The 19,247-nt window shown below is 44.5% G+C and overlaps 1 protein-coding gene across 3 annotated transcripts in view; it reads left to right on the forward strand.

Moving 5' to 3' along the window:
* Positions 1–2,882: 2,882 nt before the first annotated feature.
* The window catches only part of PDZRN4 (PDZ domain containing ring finger 4), a 255,132-nt gene continuing 238,767 nt past the window's right edge, over positions 2,883–19,247 (forward strand). Inside the window, exons 1-4 of one of the 3 annotated variants that reach the window (XM_059816842.1) lie at positions 2,883–3,556; positions 4,165–4,171; positions 6,110–6,196; positions 10,121–10,225. In XM_059816842.1, the coding sequence (XP_059672825.1) occupies positions 2,883–3,556; positions 4,165–4,171; positions 6,110–6,196; positions 10,121–10,225 (873 nt within the window). Of the gene's footprint in view, positions 3,567–4,164; positions 4,172–6,109; positions 6,197–10,120; positions 10,226–19,247 lie in introns of all 3 variants that reach the window. The other 2 variants (XM_059816843.1, XM_059816841.1) reach the window with 2 other exon arrangements.

The following is a 19,247-nucleotide window of genomic DNA, read 5'->3' on the forward strand; positions in this document are numbered from 1 at the left end:
TATTTTATCCATGACTGAGTGCAGTCCTGGTGTGAGTGGTGGAGCCATACAGCACTATTGCAGCCATGGGCAATGTTCCTGAGGGCACTGCTGTTCCTGTGCTCCTCAGCCTCTCCCTGTCCCACTAAAATCTGCATTTCCCTCTTTGACCACTGCAGTAAAGCCGTGACTGGAGTGGTTGTATGAAACCTGGAGCTGTAGGTGCTGAGACCTCAGATGAGCAAAGTTATAATTATGTTGTCTCTTTACGCACAATTTAGGAAAGTATGAGGACTGTGTTTTTCATTTTGTGATTACATCTGAACTAATAGCACTAACTGTAGGAATAATCCCATGTAAGCACATCGGTAGTGTTTGTATGCATTTATCCATGTATACCCATTTCTGTGGAGGTCTGGTATGCAGACAGCTGTTACCTTCAGGTGAGTTTTGTACATTTGTCTGTATTACAGGTTCCTGCACTGGAAAATTACTTTTGATATAAACCCAGTCACCTGTGCTGCCATCCGTGCCGACATCTTGGCAAAGAAAGATGGTTTCTTTCTCCAGCACGAACAGAGAAAGGGCAGAACTGCCTGGAACCATTTTGCCAGTGTACTGACATTTCACGAATGCCCGAAGTGGGCCAGAAAGGACAGGAATTTTTTAAAAGTGTGGCTACCATGGGATTCCTAAACTGTCATTTAATTAATCACCTAATTTAAAACAAACCTAAAGGCTCTGAGGCTCAAACCTGGCTATATCATCCCTTTGGCTTCATTTGTACTGGTGAATTAAATGTGCCAGGGACCCCAAAAGGACATACAGCCTCACTCCTAAGCTGTCACCCCTGAAGCAGGGTGCTGAACTACCTCCTGGGACCCCTGCAACCCTTGTGCCATGCCCGAGTGTGGTTTGGGAGGCTTCTCGCAGGCCTCAGCCAAAACCACTCGAAGCATCACGCCAGCGGGTTAACAGAGGCGATACCAGTTTAACAGATCATGTGCCCATGTTTGGTCCCGTTCTTTGCCCAGTTTAATTTATGGGTGTAGATGTTACTGCCTGTGTTCAGACCTCAGATTCTGGGCCATATATAAGGAGGTAAAGAAAATACATCGGGACATTGGGACAGAAGAGATGGTATAAACAAATAATGACTGGAAATTAATACTTAAATGCAAAGACAGATGAGGAGAATACTATTGTTTAATAATTTTCTACAACATTCAGAATGACACTGATTCTGACCCTATCAGCGAAACAATTAAAATCAGCAGAAATACTAGATGATCAAAAAACAGTATGAATAGCAATTAGTTACTCAGGGTACCCAATTTCCTCTTTTGTTTGAGAGGATATGATTTTGATCTGCAATGAAATATTGTATGATGTATTATAGCGCATTTTCTCCAAGCTGAGAGACTATTTGATGGTGCAGTTTGTTATTTGTTTTACAGCCATGGTAATTCAACTGAAACTGTGGGGTTTTGCATGGCAAGTCAGAAATGGTAGGTTGCTGGTGCTTCTCAGTAATATTTGGATCTGTAGATGTTCTGTGAGGCATTGCCAATTGTTACTGTTTAAAATCGCTGAGAAACTTTTGTTAAGCAAATTATAGGTAGATGTAATTGAGAACCACGGTCCCAGGTACGGTTCTAGGGGCAGGTATGTGCAGGGTTTTCCTTCTTGCTTTGGGAAAAAGGGATGAGTATTTGTCCCTGTTGCGTTGTCCCCATGTTGTCTTCTTAGTAGTGGAAAAGAACCATTCATTAGTGGGTCCCAAGAGCCCTGATGGCTTTCCCAGAGGGATGGTCTTGGGATTCCGAGTTTGAGGCAGGAATCGCAGAACTGGTGAGGACACACCCCGGCTCTGCCTCAGGAGTCTCAGTCCAGAAAATATCCTATGATCTGGGCCTGGACAAGCCAAACCTGCCGTCCTATCCAAAAGGGATGGTGTCTGACCCACACGTGAAGGAGCCCACTGAGGAAACCCCTCAGAGTGCTCCTTCTCGCTCTCTTCCGGGAGGTTTTCCACAGGGCTGGGGGGCAGCAATCTGGCCCTGTGTTTTCAATAGTAAAGTTATGTGGGGAATGTGTTAGGGGTTTCATGTTTCAGCGTATGTTGTGGGTTGTGCAGCAGTGAAGGGGTAGAATCCAGGCTGGCTATTGATCCTAACTATGCGTTTCCAGATTTTGCTGTGTTTTAGCTTTTCTTAAAATGAAAGTGTTGTTTACACATATGTTGTTGTTTAAGGGAGCTCAACAAGCAATTTCGTTATTCCGACTGCATTTTTTTTGGTGTGGCAACAAAGAGAGCATTACTACTGGGGGCTTCAGCTTTCCGTGCCCTGCCGATCTCCCAGAACAGGAGCGCAAAAGAGGAGCCAGCCTTTTAGAGAGCAATGAAATAGGCATACTCGCATGCGTGCGCTATTCGCCGGCACGTATGTGCAGCGGTGGCAGAGCCTAAGCGACTCGCTGCTTTGCAGCCTGTCAACTTCCCACCCTCAGGACCACAAGCCAGCCTCGAGCGACCTGCCGGGGGCACAGCTCGGCCGCCGGGACAGTGCCGGCCCGGGGGAGGGCGCTGGGCGCAGGCTGGGGCGGGCGGCGGCGGACCCCCGCGCCTCGCCCCCTCGCCCCGCCGCGCAGCGAGGATGCCCCGCGAGGGCGGAGGTGGTGCCGGGGCTGGGCGTGGGGCGGTAGCGCCGGGGAGAGGGAGTTAATGCGGGAGGCTGGGGGGGAGCCGCTGGCAACTCCAGCTCGGCGCGGCCGCCCGCCTACCCCGGCGCGGCCCCGCTCCTCCGCCCGCCCCTCGCCGCCGCCCGCCGGGAGCGGCTGCAGCGCCGCCGGGGCCGGGCCGGGGCCGCGGCGCGGAAAGTTTCGCCGTCCCCGGCTGCGCCATGGGCTTCGACCCGTCGCGCTTCGCGGCGCCGGTGGCGGCGGAGCTGCAGTGCAAGCTGTGCGGGCGGGTGCTGGAGGAGCCGCTGTCCACGCCGTGCGGGCACGTCTTCTGCGCCGGCTGCCTGCTGCCCTGGGCGGCGCGGCGGCGGCACTGCCCGCTGCGCTGCCAGCCGCTGGCGGCCGCCGAGCTGCGCCCCGTCCTGCCCCTCCGCAGCCTCGTCCAGAAGCTGGAGGTCAAGTGCGACTACAGCCCGCGGGGCTGCGGCCGCACCGTGCGGCTGCGAGAGCTGCCCGCCCACCTCGCGGCGTGCCGCTACGGGCCGCCGCCGCCGCCCGGCCCCGCCGAGCCGGAGCCGCGGGGCGGGCCCCCCTCCGGCCGCTCGGGGGGCGGCTCCGCGGGGCAGCCGCGGCGGCCCGCGGCGGGGGCCCCCCCGCGGCTGCGGGCGGGCGGCGGGCACCGCTGCCTGCGGGCGCTGCGGAGCGGCGGCAGCCCGGAGCCGGGTCCCGAGCTGAAGAGGGAGGCCCTGCGCTGGAGCAGGAGGGAGAAGTCGCTGCTGGCGCAGCTCTCGGCGCTGCAGAGCGAGGTGCAGCTGACGGCGCGGCGGTACCAGGCGAAGTTCGGCCAGTACATGAGCCACATCAGCAGCATCACCCGGGACCTGGCGGGCAGCCAGCCCGGCAAGGTGAGTGCGGGCGCAGAGACCGGCGGGGCAGCACGCCCTGGCCTGCTCCCCTCCAGCGATGCTCTCCCCGGACCTGCTTTCGCCCTGCCCGGCTTGCGAGCGACCGGCCGAGGTGACGGTGCGAGCAGTGTCCGCGGGGGGCCGGCAGTCACCCCCAGGTCCGCGCCGAGACCCGGCCCGATCCCCCCCGCGCATCCCCCGGGCGGTGCCAGCCGCTTCTGCCCGTCCCTCGCCGCCCCCGGGGAGATGGGGCCACCGGCTGCGACCGGGGGGACACGCTTCTTGTCGGTCCCTGCTTCGGCGCCCTTGGGTGGCCGAACAGCCGGGCGGTGGTGAGACCAGCGGTGCCTGGGAGCGCGGTGGGCGAGCGCGGCTTGTCGCTTGCTTGGCCGGAGAGGACGGGAAGCGGGCGGGAGGGGAGAGGGTTTCGCTCTTCGGCTGGCAGCCGGCACACGGGTCCCGGTTCCTGGGGCAGGGTGTCCGCATCAGGCCTCCCTGCCTCGCAGCGACCCGGCTGCTGTTGCTGCCCGGCTTGCTCCAGCTGGGACCGGCAGAAGCTCAGGGGCACGGAGCTGGCTTTTAACTTTTATTGGAGCAGCCGAGAAGTTGTCTTAAAAAACCGGAGCATAAAATTACTGTAAACTTTGGAAACAATGGTGAAAGGGCAGCAAAGTCTGCCTCGTTTGGTAGAATCGAGTAACAGTTGACACTGTTGATAGCAGAGACCAGTGCAGCGCTTCGCTCTCTTCTCAGGTCTGATGACATTGCTCAGATAGCGACTCGCTTCCTTTAGGCTGAATAAACCACCCGAGAGCACCGGTGAGCTGACTTAACTCGCTCTCAGGGGGTTGGGGGTTTTTGAGCGTTAACTCCGGGCTGCAAGATCACTGTGCAGGCTCTGGCACTGCTGGTTGCGGCACTGCTGGATGTGGCCATGGTGAGGAGTGTTTTAATGCAAAGAATTTTTCTTTTTACCCAAATCTTCCCAGACCCTTGGGAAGCAAAATCCCAAGTGGAAAAGGTCTGAGCAGCCAAACTCACTCCTGAGGCAATGTCGTGTGCTGGGCATCTGACTGCTGCATGGGAAATGGGAAAGGGGACGCTGTTCGCAGGACACCTGCGTGCCTAGAAACATGGGTCTTCGTGCCATTGAGAAACTTTGTGTTTGGAGACTTGATGATTTAATATTTTTCTCTTTTCTTTTCGGATTTCCTTTGGCTAGCTGATCCGTGAGGTTTAGGTTGCTGGCTCTGGGAGGTGTGCTCATACATCTGCTTCACCTCTTGGCAGATGGGACGAGGTCATATGAAGGGGGGCAGCAGCGACTGTTAAGGAGCGCGGGGTGTGCGAGAAAAGCAGTGGCTGTAGAAGGGAGGAGGGAGGTTTGATTTTCAGTAGGAGTTGGCAGGAGGTGTGGGGAGAGGCGTGGAGGCATCTCTCCTCCTGGGCAGCAGCGGAGCATCTGCCGTTTCTGAGCAGTGCCAGCAGGTGTTGCTGTGCGTGCTGCCGCTCAGGAGCCGCCTTCACAGGTGAGGCCGGGGTAGTGAATAGCACAGGCGTTTGGAGGAAAAACTAGCGATAGCATAAAAATGTACTTCCTTAAAATCAAACATATCATGCGGCAATAAAACATTTCACCGTCACAGTTAGTAAAATACGGGCTTCAGCGTTAAGTGTTGTATTTCGAATGTTTAGAAAGGTGTAACTTATTTAGGCATCAAATTTATATGCATCGACTAATTTATAGAGACTGGCAAACACAAACACCTAACTGTGCTGGATGAATACAAATTTTTTGGTGGGGAGTATGGCTCCTGAAATGTAACTATTATCATGTGTGAACAAGGTAAACTAAGGTAACTTGCTGTGCTAAAGCCTCCAAACTTTTTTTTTGCTCATTTTTTTTTTTTAGAAAACTGTTTAACTTTTCCTGTTTCTTTCTCTTTTTCTTTTTTAACTTTGACTCCATCACTGTTTTTGTATGTTTGTTTCATATTTTAAACCTTGTTTAGAAAAAAATACTTTTTTACAGACATGGTTTTGGAGTCTCTCTTTTTGGGAGAGAAGTGAAAGGTTGGGATGAAGAGTTAGGTTTCATTTTCTGTGTGTATCTTCCCTGAAAGTTGCTATGAAATGTGTACTGATATGCCATTGAGGTCTGAAAATTATAACGTTGTGTTTTTTACCTATATGTTTAATGTCTGAAACGTTGACACAAATAGTGATTTTACCTTTTTAGAGACTACCAGACTTTTGGAGCTCTGACTTTTTTCAGTGGTGCTGAGCATTCCTCCCTCCAAAAGCCTGCACTTTTTTCTGTTCAGCACTGAAGATAATCGAGTGTTACCCGTTACTTTTCAGTGGCACGTGACTTTTCCTTTTTTTCTGGTGCAAAGTCTTTTGTTATCTTTACAGCCTGATTTTCCTTTAAGCCTTGTCTTATGTATTCTCCAGCTAAAAATCTTTTGTACATTAGTGCTTTCACTTAAGATCTTATTTTCGAGACTGTATTCTTTAATCATATGTCACCTCTTTCTTCTTAGGGAGGAGAACCCAAACCATTAACAATCATGCTACACCGAGAAAATGATACTTTGGGATTCAATATTATAGGAGGACGACCCAATCAGGTAATGAGAAAAGTAACTGTAGGTTATTTTGACCATACGTTCTGTTACTATATACACTGTTAATAAAAGAGTTACTTTGATGATAGTAGGTGTAGAATCAGCTCCATAGATAGAAGAACTGTGTATTATCAGGTGTAATGGAGTCATTGTTTTGAAGACATAATCTTGTGAGAATTGGATTATTCTCATTTTCAGGAAAGGTGTTCCCATTGTTTTTGCTTTAAAATTTTAGGCTGATGTGCACTCAGTTCCCATGTGAGTAATATGTATTCGTGCAAACTGTTCGATGGAGATCTCTGGGACTACTTATAAGAATAATTTTTGTGAGATTAAGCCATTGGAATTTTTGGAAACAGCTTGCCTTTTTTTTCATTTAAAGGAGAGATGAAAATTTGCTTCTGTAGCTCAGATAGTTTAAGCACATCTCCTGCTCTCATATGCCTGCTTTCAATTTTTTTTCTGTGTAAAGTGAAACAGAGTTTTCATTGATCTTGTAACTTAAATGAATGTAGTCTCATCAGTCTGAGTTTGGCAAGTTTATTGGAAACCATAGAATATGCATAAGGATCACTAACCCCTCCTAGAATACGCATAAGAATATGCCTTTTTTTTTTTTTCTTCGGTCTTCCAAAAGCATTAATCAGGACTGTCATTACATGTGAAGGGTAAAGAAACCTGTTAAACTGGAAAATTAATAGTTGATTAAAAAGGCTTGATAAAAATTATGCACTGATCAGGTTCTTGTTAAGCGGGAGAATTGTAACCTCCTACTATTATTGAGGAGGGGAATGGGACCCTGTATATTAGTTTGGCAATCTTCTGCTCTAAAGCTATATTTAGCGGTGCCAAAGAGTCTGTTCCCATTAGCCTAAGAAGTTCACTGCCTGCGCTGCAGAATTACTGTTCCCTGTGGGTAAATATGAAGACCAGCAGTTATCAAATATTGATGCTGTAAATCCAAAGCAAGAGTTTCTTGGATTTTCTAGTGGAAGGATGAGACAACAGGTGGCTATAAGATAAAATACACATGCTTTGATTATATCCATATTTTGAGTATACCAGTAACAAAGTCCAGACAATCTTTAGTTTGGATTGCAGTGTGACTTCTGTTATTTACAGCTGTAGGAAAACTGCAGGGAAAAGGGAGCATGGTATTCAGCTTTCTTGGGATGGCAGCTGAGCTTCTCTGAAGTACTTAACATGCTGACAGTGCATACTGGAACAGTTTTTTGTATTACAAACTGTTAGGCTTTTTGAGGGAATATTCTGGAAGTGTAAGGAGTAAATGATAAATATATGACGGTTCATGGAGAAGACTGCTGATCAGAGGGAAGGAAATGGTCATCGTCTACCATTAACACTGATTGTTGGAGATGGAGGAGTTGGTGGAGCTGTGAGGCAGAGCTGGGTCTCAGGGGTTTTTGAGTCTTTGAAGTTTAATTCGGAAATTCTGTTTTGTTTTGTTCTCATTGTGATAAATGTGAATACCACAGACGTTTGATTGGCAGTTCCCAGATATCACTATAAGGTCTCGCTCAACATATCTGGAGCCAAAGGAAATAACAGGACAAAAGGATTGAGTTGACTCAAATAATGAAAATAAAAAACTCTGCTCAAAAGCTTAAATACTGGAACAGGAATTGTTTGGTAACAGGACAAAAAGAGTTGAGGGAAAAAGCACCCTTGGGTGAAGCGTTGGCTCTTCCAGCGGAAGAGCAGAGCAGTGGTATAATTATATTAGTCACCTACCTGGGAATGTGTTTCTTCACCACATGTTATTTGTGTTTTGTAAGTAAAATGCAGATTTTTTCCCACTGGAAAGCAGATGACTGTTGGTGACTTGGGGAACGTGCATGCATACTTTCCATTTGCTATGTTTCATTTAAGTCCAAAATAGGCTTCCCCACCGTTCACCTTCTACCTGGATGGGAGGAGGAGAGGAAAGGAACAACGCACCACAAGCTTGTCTTTTATTTTGTCAGGAAAGGACTTATTTCACATAAGTGTGCGTTTCTGGGAGGTGATTCGTTATTTTAATGGAGCAAGGCTGCTTTGATCCCCACTTTTGTCCTGGGCCCAAGCTCTGGCTGGAAGGACTGTCCAGCAGAGAAGGCTGTGGAGGCTGTCCCCCCGAGGACACCAGGGCAAAGCCGGGCTGGAGGGAGGTGTGTGCAGTGGGCACGTCTTGGGGCTCCTGCAGTCACCCGCAGACTCAGCTAAAGGTCGGGTAAACTGATATCTCCGTAGCTGCCCTCCAGCCCCTGCCGCGCAGCCTGTGGGCTGTGCGACAAGGTGCCGGAGCTCGGTATGTTGCGTGCTGCATTTTTGTGTCAGGACTGGTGGGTACCAGCATGTGCTGCCAGTGAGGACCACAAGTGCTGCCAATGAGGACCACAAGCCAGACTGAAATATCCTTTTTCTTACTGGGTCATACATTACTCTTGAAAAAGCCAGTGATATTTCTTATGGAAAAAAATACAGTTTTATGTGGGCGAAGGTACTGTAATCTAGCCCTTTGTTTTCTTAGGAAAAAACTAAACCCCGTCCTTCGTGCATTTTGGTTAATGGCTATTATGCTTCTTCTATCAGAGCTTCATTTCTCGCTGCTTACATGGGGACTCACTGGAGGTCTGTTTGTTTGTAATTTCAAAATATTGCTGGAACTGTTAATAAGTTTCCCTTTTGCTTCTTACCTGACACCTGTGAGTCTCTGTGACAAAGGACAAAAACTAGGAGTTTATGAAATCATAGTCTGACTAACATCATATTGAACAATGATTTGTTAACTTGAAATCTGCTTGGATTGAGTCTCCATGGGTCAATTGCCACACGCTGTACAGCATGTTTTATAGTGGCTCAATTTTTTGTTATGCCTTTATCATTTTCTTAATAGAAAAAATTAAAAAAAAATTCCCCATGAGTGTATAGGACTTAGACCTAGAAACCTGTACACGTATGAATCATTGTGCTGGTCAGGGATTCATCAGTCACAGAAGGAAACTAGGCATTATATAAACTGCTATCCAAAGCATAAATCTGGAAAAAGATTCCTTCATTTATTGCTATCTAGGTTATTATTTGTATGAACACTTAGAAATACTTTAAGCAGGCAGTGTCTGCTTGGCATTATTTCTCTATTAATAATGATTTTAAACTGTTTTAAACTATCATGTAATGAAATGAAGTAATTTTAGCTTGTGCAACAACATCAGATGTATCATTCCAGCTGTGGTAGAGAGCTTACCTGCTTTAAATTTGACCTTCACGTGACTTGTACTTAGCAATATGTAGAGATCAGCTGTAAGTGGGTTCTCTTTTTCTCCACAGCTGATCTATATGGATTTCACAGTTGAGCAAGTTCTCAATCTCCCATGTGAATAGGATTTATGAGGTTAACCAGTTCCAACCAAATCTTATCACTGTTACATGCCAGCTAACTAATGTCACTTTGTTCCTTGGAGCTTTATTTTCAAATGCAGGAAAAAAGCTTACAAGCAGCAGTACTGCAGGAGCCTTTTCCGTCCTGAGAAAAACTCTTGTGCGTCCATTTTTATGAGTATCTTCCTCTGTGCATTTCTGTACTAGCCACTGCCTGCTGTGAAGTTTGAGGTCTGCTTTAAATATTTTAGCTGGGATCTGATTACCAATGCACCCAGTGTCTCATCTAGGCTAAAATAGCCAGAACTAAATGGGTAATCTTATAAAAAATGCTGGAATGGTTCATTATTTCTGTCCTTTTGATTAATGACTAGTTTGCGTTAAGCAAGTTTTAAAAAACAAATCCCAAGGAGCTTAATTCTTAGCTAGAAAAGCGAGCTGCGTATTTCAAGTGGATTTGCATTTTTCATTGCTGCTGATTTTAGTACCATCTCATTTCTTGTACTAATGTGGCCCATTTTGCAACTTCCCTATTGCTTGGTACAGAACAATCAGGAGGAATCTGCTGAGGGAATTTATGTGTCAAAGGTTTTGGAAAATGGACCCGCAGACAAAGCAGAAGGCCTGCAAATTCATGACAAGATTATTGAGGTAAGAAAAAAAAAAACCCACCAGTGAATTAGTCTGTTATATTACCAGATTAATCAAGGATTTGATGGTTTTTACACTAATTACGTTGTAATTTTCCTCTTTTGCTGTGTCTAAACATGATTCTTGTACACTGAACTGCTTGAACATTTCTCAGATATGATGATGTATGATGGATTTTTCCAACAACTAATAAATATATTGGTCTCAGGATTAAGCTGATTTAAGTGAGGCAAAGGTGTAGACAGTGCAATAGCAAGCAAGAGAGGCATTTTGTATTTCTTTTCATTAGCTTGAGAAAAAAGGCAAACGACACTGTGGAAGTTCACAGGTTTAATGAAATTGATTTTGCCCTGTGTAGGGGGGTATTACTGTTGTGACTCTGGGACACTGCAGAGAAGTTTCACTGCTGTGAAACTTCTTAAGCGATTAGAGAAAGTACTTTCTGCTATATCATCAGAAATAGATCATCTGTTGTTCTCACCAGGACCAATATAGCTCTTTCCCAGTCATGTAATATGCTAGCATGGAAATCTAAAATTTTATTCCTATGTTGTATGCAGTTTTTTCCCATAAAATAACTATAATTTAAAAAAAATTGTCAATAACTCAGTCTGAAGACTAAGTTGCTGCCTAGCCTACATGTGTAACCTTTATTAGCCCTCTAAGTTGTCTCGAAGGAACAGTTTCAAACAGTCACTGAAATAGACTCTTTAGGCTGCTGTCAAAATGGCATTTCACATCTCAGCTCTAATACAGCTCTCTGAATGACAGCTACTGGTAGTAGCTGCTGGGTTTGTTTAGGATACATCACTCCAGCCTTGGGTTTAGGGGAGGCTTAGAAGCATGATGTGAGCTTGCCAATTGGATGGTGTTTTGCACAAAGACACGCGAAACAAGTGGATTGGAAGACAAATGCAGGGTGCTGCTGCTGGCTTCTTGCATTATATTGCTGTTAAGGACTACAAAAATAAGCCAAGAGTGTTTGAATGCTGGCATTGCTCTTAATGTTGGGAGTGTAGAGCAGTGTGTGAAACAAAATTAATATATTTTCTTGGAAAAATAAAGCTCGTGCTCTTAGCTGGCAAATACATGTGTCTCTAGTAGAAACCAAGTTGGCTGAGCAGAACTGAACTTGCAACATAACTCTTATCTCCCCAAGATTCACAAAAAGCTTTTGCATCCGACTTTTTTTGTAACAGCAGCCGTATGCTGAAAAAATCTATTTTCTTCTGACGTTACTATTTCACTTACCACGCTGTTTTTTCTACAGACTGACCAGCTATATAGTTTTATGCGTTTGCTCAACACTTCCTGCTTTATTTCATTGTTCTTTTATAATGCCTTGATTTTTAAGTCAAAATGGAGTGGTTTTGGAGGAAAGAAGAATAAAGTTACAAACCAGCATTTATTAAACATGAGGTCATTTTTCAAAATGCCACCATAATTGATGCTTGATTTTTATTTGTTGAAAAATTCTGGCTGCATAAAATCAAACTGATCTTTAGATTGCTACTGAGAACATACAGATTTCAGTTCCATGTGAAACTATAGATTCAATCTAGCATAAGTATTTGTATAGCCCTGAATGGAACACCATTTTCACCATATTAATATACAACAGCTTTGTATATAATTTTTTGTATTCAGGCAAGCATTTAAAAAAGTTCACGGTTAGGCCAAATATTCTACTAAATGTTTCAGTGTTTCAAAATTTATTAGACTAAAATAAAAAGAGGAGGAGAAATGGTAACAGTAAGACTTTCTAAATGACATGCAAATAAGTAATTATCCCTCCATGCTAGATCTAGGAAGCAGCTGGAATCAAAAAGTTGAATTTTTCCTTGCCCATACATAGCTATCGACGTCTTCTTGCAGCAGGATGCCCTGCCAGCACTGCTGCGGTTTGTTGTGAAAGATCAATATGAAAGCTTTTGCTGTGCGGAAATAAGTCGGATGGTGTAACTGTTTCAAAAATGTTGGCACATACACAGAATATGAGCTTCGGTGAAAAGTTGGTAGGAAGTGGGACTTCTTATTATTGCTTGCTTTTCACTCATTTGGTGATCTGATCTAATGGGTGATATTTTATGAGACCATTTTTCAATAATCAAGAGCAGAAGGAACCGATGTTGTTCGAAGAGCCTTTAATAGCTTCAGTCAGTTGTTTGGCAATGTGATGCCCGGGGTGTTTCTAGCAACGCGTAGCTAATGGGATAATGGACAGAACTATCCCATTAAATCAGGAGAAAATCTGTTCTCAAGGCGTGTTGCTAAATAAAGAAGGTAATTTGTTTCAGTGCTTTATCAGATGTTTAACAAATGTTAACTGCATGTGGTTGACGACAGTGGGTTGTGCACATTTCAGATGACCATCTTGTGAGTAACCTAGTGCAGCAAATGGATTTCACAGTCCTATGGCATTGGCAGCTGGAGTTGTGAGCCAAGGCTGGCAGACATAAGTATTGCTGCTTTTTACTTTATATATGCCATTATCTATGGCAGCAGCCTTGCCAATAATTGTTACGGTATTTGAAAGGGTGCCAAGGGGAGAAAAGAGGTTTCTTTATTAAGGTATTTATTCTAAGTGTAAAAACGCCACACAAATGACTTGACTTCTTGGAGGTTTTTGAGATCAGTGTGCCCAGAATATGAGCAATAGAGCCTGTTTGACTGTTTCATCTGAAAAATGTTGGTGTTTATGTGGGCTTTACTCTCAGGTGGGCATATTTTGTGCTTGAGGACCTGAAAACTGGAACAGATGCCTGTGGGCTGGCAGGGTGGTAGCGGGTGAGGGTGACAGGGGGAGGTGACAGGTGAGAGTCCTGGTTACCCTGTGTCAAGGGGCTGCAGCTCTTCACAAGGTACTGTCACAGGACCCTCAATAGTAATGTTCACTGTTCTGCTGAGGAACAGAAGATTTCAGGCACAGCTTTACCCTCTTTATTCAAGGTTAACTCCTCTGTGAGAAAAGACTTGTTTATGCAGTGTAAAGCTGGCCTGGGACAGTGATGCGCACAAGCAGCACTTTGACGATGTGTACTTTCAGGAGTCCTACTACAAGCCAAAAATTATCCTTATTTGTTCATCAAGGAAAAACTCTTCCTCATGAACTACTTCTATGTAGCTGGTTCCTCCAGATGTCATGGTCTTCTGCTGCTTTCAACAGTTATTATCCAAAAACCTAGGTCCCTAAATTAACACAGTGCAGCATGTGTTCCAGGACTAAACACTGATCACATGCTATAAAAAGCATCTAATAAAACTAGATGCAGCATTGGTATCTGTGGCTCCCAACATGAAAGCCTTGGATATGAGCAGTGGTATAAAGGCACCAGACCTCTAACTTTTGGATCTCTGTCTTCATTTCCACCCTGCCTGTGAATCCCAAGAGGAGGGGAGAAGCAGCCAGCCATGCACAGGAGTGTCTATTAGTCTGTGCTGGTTAAAAGAATTCTGGTTGCTGCTGGGAGAAAATACAAAGTATGTTTAGAATGGATCACATCTACACAGCTATGCATCATTGCATCTCCCTCTCACTTCATGCAAATCTTTCCTACTGAGTAAGTTCACTGCTCATCTTTGCTAATGGTAATAGTCTCCTCAAGGCACTATAAAACAGCTATGATCTTTGGCAATGTTGCTGATAAACAGAAGTGTTTTACCTGCTGCTTTTTTTATACCTATTTATAGTTCTGAGCAGGAACACTGGAAGTAGCTCTTTCTGTATGGAGGAAAATTTTACTCTCTCAGTTTGCAGTCAGTTTAACTTCACATTAAAATGGCACCGCATTGGCCAGAGCTCCAAGTACACTAGTTAATGCCTAGTTAACGAGCCATTCAGAACTAGCTCTTTATACTTGTTTTGGGTTGGTTTTTCTGTATATAATGCTAAATTTTACAAAAATTGGTGTGTCATCTCCTCTGGTTTTAAGCCCGACTGTAGGAAAAAACAGTGACCGATTTTCTCAAGTCCTCTTTCATTCTGTAGGTCGCAATGTCTTGCAAAATACCATTGTATTACTAAAGTGGGATATGTTGATTTTTATCTTTTCACTTCAGTGTTGTACATAAAATACATGACCAGGACAGAATTTGCAATCCAGATGGAATACCTGAATCCGTAAAAAAAAAAACCAAAAACCCCAAACAAAAAAACCCCCAAACCCGAGCAATATTTCATCAATTTGAGGAAAAAGAGCTTCTGTTAATTCACATTGCATAGGAGACAAAGCCCTATAGTGACGGCTTGCCAAATAACAAAACAGCAGTGAAAAACCTTGTGTGCAAGTAAAAGGGGATTAGGCTGAAGACCAAAATATTCATATGAGGAACTGTAAGCACATCATCGTCTGGAAGGCTCAAGTGTTTTTCTGTTCCTTGCACTGCAAGGCAAAGGCTTCTGTTCTTTTACTCTCAAGTGAAATGAGAATATTGGCCCTTTTGCATTTTAGTCAGTTGATTCTCATTAATTTGATGGCTGAGAAGCAGGCATGATGGAGAAGAGGGGAAAGAAAAACATTTTTAGTCTAGGATCTTTAAGTCTTTTTGAAAAATGAGATGGATGCATAGGTACCATGACTATGTATTTTGTTTGTGCAGCCTGAGCTCCATAAGTATATAATAAATAAGACTTCATCCCTTATTCCATGCTTCCCTTTGTTCTTTTCACTTTTTTGGAGAGTACACACACAATGGCTTTCAAGCGCATGTCAGCAAAGCCAGTTTCAATAAAGATGAAGTCTTGAGGCTTATCCTGGCAGAAGTAACTTACATCTGCAAAGCGCCTACACAGAAACTTTTTTAACTATTGCCAGACTGCTGACTGTGCTGTGTGTCAGCCTTGTGATGTTTTATCTTCTGCATGTTTCTGTCATTACACTCACTATGTTGCTCAAGCAAAATCTTTGATACTAGTCATGTTTATTTGGCTAAGAATCTCCACTGTCAGATTGTGTCTGTAGAAGTAGTGAGCTTAAAAACTGTCTTGCTGGGATCAGAGCTAGTGGATTTGGGATGGCTTTGAACCAAAGCTGCACATGATGTGGCCAGTGAGATCTGGGTGGTGGCTGAGGAAACATTTATGTAGCTAATTTTAGTGGTGTGGATTTCAGTGTATCTAAGTATGCCCAAAGTAGCCTTAGGTATATTAAGTTCTCTTAAATCCTTAACAAACTCATAATGTTATGTTGCAGGTAACCAGGTCTGGCACCTACATTCATTAGATAACTCTTAATTAGTCTGAAAGATCCCTGGCATAATAGATTAGTTATACCATAGGCTTAGAGATGTCTGTAGCCTCTTTTCAGCTCCCTCACCTGTTGAGATACAGGTTTTTGGACACCTGAATTCTTTCATCTGTCTGAAGAAACTTTTAAAAAGTCAGGTGTGACCAGGTCTGTGCATAACTTCATTTGAATAGGAGTTACTGCCTCCACTGACTTTTTTGCTCAGCAAAAAGTCTAGAGTGCTTCTCCAAGAAGTGAGAGATCTGGGTTGCAGGCTCTGCCCTGCCTGCAAAGGATTGAGCTTACTTACCCAGGTAATTGCCCTTGTTACTAGGGCAGAGGCTATCCTGTGTGAGACCAGTCTCCACCCATCCTCGTCAAACTGAGCTAGGTGCCAGCAGGCATTTGAGAGTCAGGATTATCCAGCGATAATCTGCTGTGAAATAGATGCTGGTTCCAGGGAGCTGGGTCTGGAATACTGGTCCTGCCCTTTTCTAGGTAAGTGCTTGTGCCAATACATGAGCTTTTCCCTCTTTCTTGCACAGTTTTGTGTCTTATATGACACTTTGTTGAATGATACTTGCATTTCTGGCTTCATAGTGTCTTGACTTTGAGAGGGGAGGTAGCAAATGCTGTTAACCAGGATATCCTCTAGCTGGGACGCTTTCCTAGATATGAAAGATACGGGTTCCCTGACTGAATAAATGCCAGTAGCTGGGATTTTCCTCCTCCTGGTCTTTGCTCTAGCTACTGTGTTGTCTAAAAGGTGGTTACTGCTGCTGATGCCCACTCTCAGAAGGCTGTGCAGGCTGGATCTCACATAGGTCGAGGAACTTAGTGTTCAATAGACTGCCTGTGCTGGAAGTTGACATCTCACTCTGGGCATCCTGGAATGACTGAAGTTTGTAATTTGTTGCCCAAGTTCCCACGCATCAGTAGCCTAAATTTGACTGGACTCGCTATAGGTTTTTAGAGGTGCCTGCATTCCTCTCTATTCACTGAACTAAAATGTAAATGTTGTGTTTAGGAAACCAGGTTATGTTCCTTGAGAAAGCACTTAAAATTCCAGCAATTTAGTGTCTGTGTTTTAAAAAGAGAACAAGAGACTTTTGTTTACATGTGACCTAAAATGTCTGTATTTTGTGGTGAAATATATTAGAGACTGGACTACTGAAAGATCTACACTTCCCTATATAAAGTTTTCTTGCAAATCTTAACAAGATTTCACAAAATACTCTCTATCCTAAAGAAAAGGGAGAAATCAAACAAAACAATATTTAAGAAGTGGAGAACTTGGTGTTAATAGGGTAATAGTGAATAATGGCTTACTGAATCCCTGATCACAAAACCTTATTTGATCCCTTAGTTGATTGAATAGAATCTTACGTTCATAAACAGGCAAAACGCTATTTTGGTACTTGTGTAAAGCAGCCTCTTGAAAAACTCTAAAATGCCTTGGCTTTTAAGAGCTGTCTTTTTATCTGAGGTATAAACTGAGAAGTTTCTATCTGCTGAGAACCTACTGTGGACCCAGCTCTAGAAAGGCATATGCCTGTAGGAGGGTTTCCCAGCTGTGTTCATTTGGACTTATTCTCACAGACAAACCAGGCATGTGTGCAAGTATAATGCTACATTGTTTTTGGGGAAATATGTGTGCTCAGGTGCTTCTACCTAAAAAAAGCGTAAGTGCCAACCATGTGGTTGGAATATAAGCACTAGATGAACTCTCCAACTAGTTTATTTGCAGAATTGATGTGTTCAAGAGATAAGGCAGTATCATCCTTTCCAGCAAGTCTCTGCAGCTTGAGAGTTGTAGCTCTTTTAATATGCAGCTAGCTGGTGTGCTGCCCCTTTGAACGTGCTCGGATGCTTCTTTGCAAGGGGCTCCCAGTAAGCAAAGAAAAGGAGATACTGAGTGGCTGGAACAGGGCACAGGGCAGATGTGGCCAAGTAGCAGTGTAGGAGTATTTCTGAAATGCATGAAAGGAGTCAAGAGAGCAAGTGAAGTGGAAGTGGTGAAAATCACCTCTTAAGATGGATTTTTGTGCTACTCCTACCACGTTGGGTCTTTGCCTAGGTGGCTTAGGTTAGGAATGATAGAAGAAGCTTTGGGATCTTGCATGCACGTGAGTGTGCATTACCCCCTCTCTCCAATGAGGTATTTCTGTCTTGCTCTTACTGTGCTGGATCTCTACAGCAGCTGGATCACTGTAGGCGAGAAGGGGAAGAGTGAAGGAGAGTATGCAGGGAAGAAGAAAAACGGGAAACTGAGCTTTACAATTAGAGAGTACAAAGCACCAGCCTCATGTTTCCACAGAGTGTTTTCCAGTGCTTGCCCATTAATAGACAGTGTGGGAGAAATGGAGGGGATATAGGAACAGGGGTGACATAAGTGTGGAACAGGATCATCTAGACACACTGCCGTGAACTCTGATAGGGAAATAAGGTGGAGCAGAACTGGATAACTGTACTGCATCTGCAGAGTGGGGCAGTAGCCAAATTGGGGCAGTAGCCAAATTGGCAAGTCAGCAGTGCTGTTAGGTAGGAGGGATTCTGGTTAACCTGTGGAAGAGCTGACTAACATAAGAACCTGCAAGATCCCATAAACGGTGTTGCTGCCATGCACCATAGATCCCTAGGCACCGTGTGAAGGCCCGATCACACCCATCTCCTTCATGAAGTGTCTAATCTCACCCCTGAGGGATAACATGTCAGAAACTTGGCAAGTTGAAACTCAGCATCTTCCTAGATGCCCTGTTTGAGCTTGTCTTTGCTGCATGTCATCTTTCTCTTCCTTCACATGATTTTTTTTTTTTTTAAGCTTTAAGGTAAACCTTGCAAAACAATGAAACTTTAACACACTTCCATCTCTCCCAGCAGCAGGAGCCTTGCAGTTTTATATGCAGCTGAGGTAGTAGATTTGGAGGAAATTTTTGTTTATATGAGGTTTTAGAGGTGTTCATGAGCACTTTCAGGAATGTATTAAACAACTTGTCTAACATCTGTCAAATGCTGCTTCTTTCATCCCCTTCCCAGGAAGAGAAGGGCATGTGCAGGGGAGTGTTTTGTTTAGGAATTTTTCAAATAATTATATACACACATATTTACATCTTGGTGTCTGTTTATGTTAGGGAAGACAAGGTCATAGAAATGTATCTTTGTATTTGTTGCTGAAGGTGGCAAGGTTTTGTCATGAGACCCTTGCTCTTTGGTCTTTGCTCTGGGCATGATCTTGGGTCAGCCTTGAAAAAAGTGCTTTGTCTTCCACTGACCAGCCGAATCTCCATGGCAGCTGGGCTGTAGGTGTGATTGTGTATCATTGCCTTGGTCTTGGACCAAGTCTGTCTTATAGATATGGTGAACTTGATGGTTGGTATGGAGCTGAAGCACCCTAACCTGGTGAACTCTGGAATGTTTGAGAGGAGGAAAGGCATTTTCTGATAACTTTCCCTAACCTTGTCAACTATATAGTGAATAGAAAAAGTCAGAAGCTTCAGAGAGCACTTCAGGATGGATCAGGTGGAGCTAATCCTTTGAGGCTCATATGATGAAGACTAGTGGGAATAATTGATGGTAAGCCCAGCTATGGAAAGCTCTGATAAAGTCTGAGACCACGCTAGTTTCTTGCTTAGAACTGAAAGATATGCAAGGAAGCCATGCGTCCCACAGCACATGCTGCTGGCACCCCAGAAGCTCTTGGCATTTTCAGAAAGTGAAAAGAGCCTTCTTCAGCCTTTCACGAAGGTTGTTCTTTATTGTGGTTGAGACAACTTCACAGTTAGAGGAGATGACAGCTT

Source organism: Gavia stellata, chromosome 4 (genome assembly GCF_030936135.1).
Source record: "Gavia stellata isolate bGavSte3 chromosome 4, bGavSte3.hap2, whole genome shotgun sequence".
NCBI classification, from domain to species: Eukaryota; Metazoa; Chordata; class Aves; order Gaviiformes; family Gaviidae; genus Gavia; species Gavia stellata.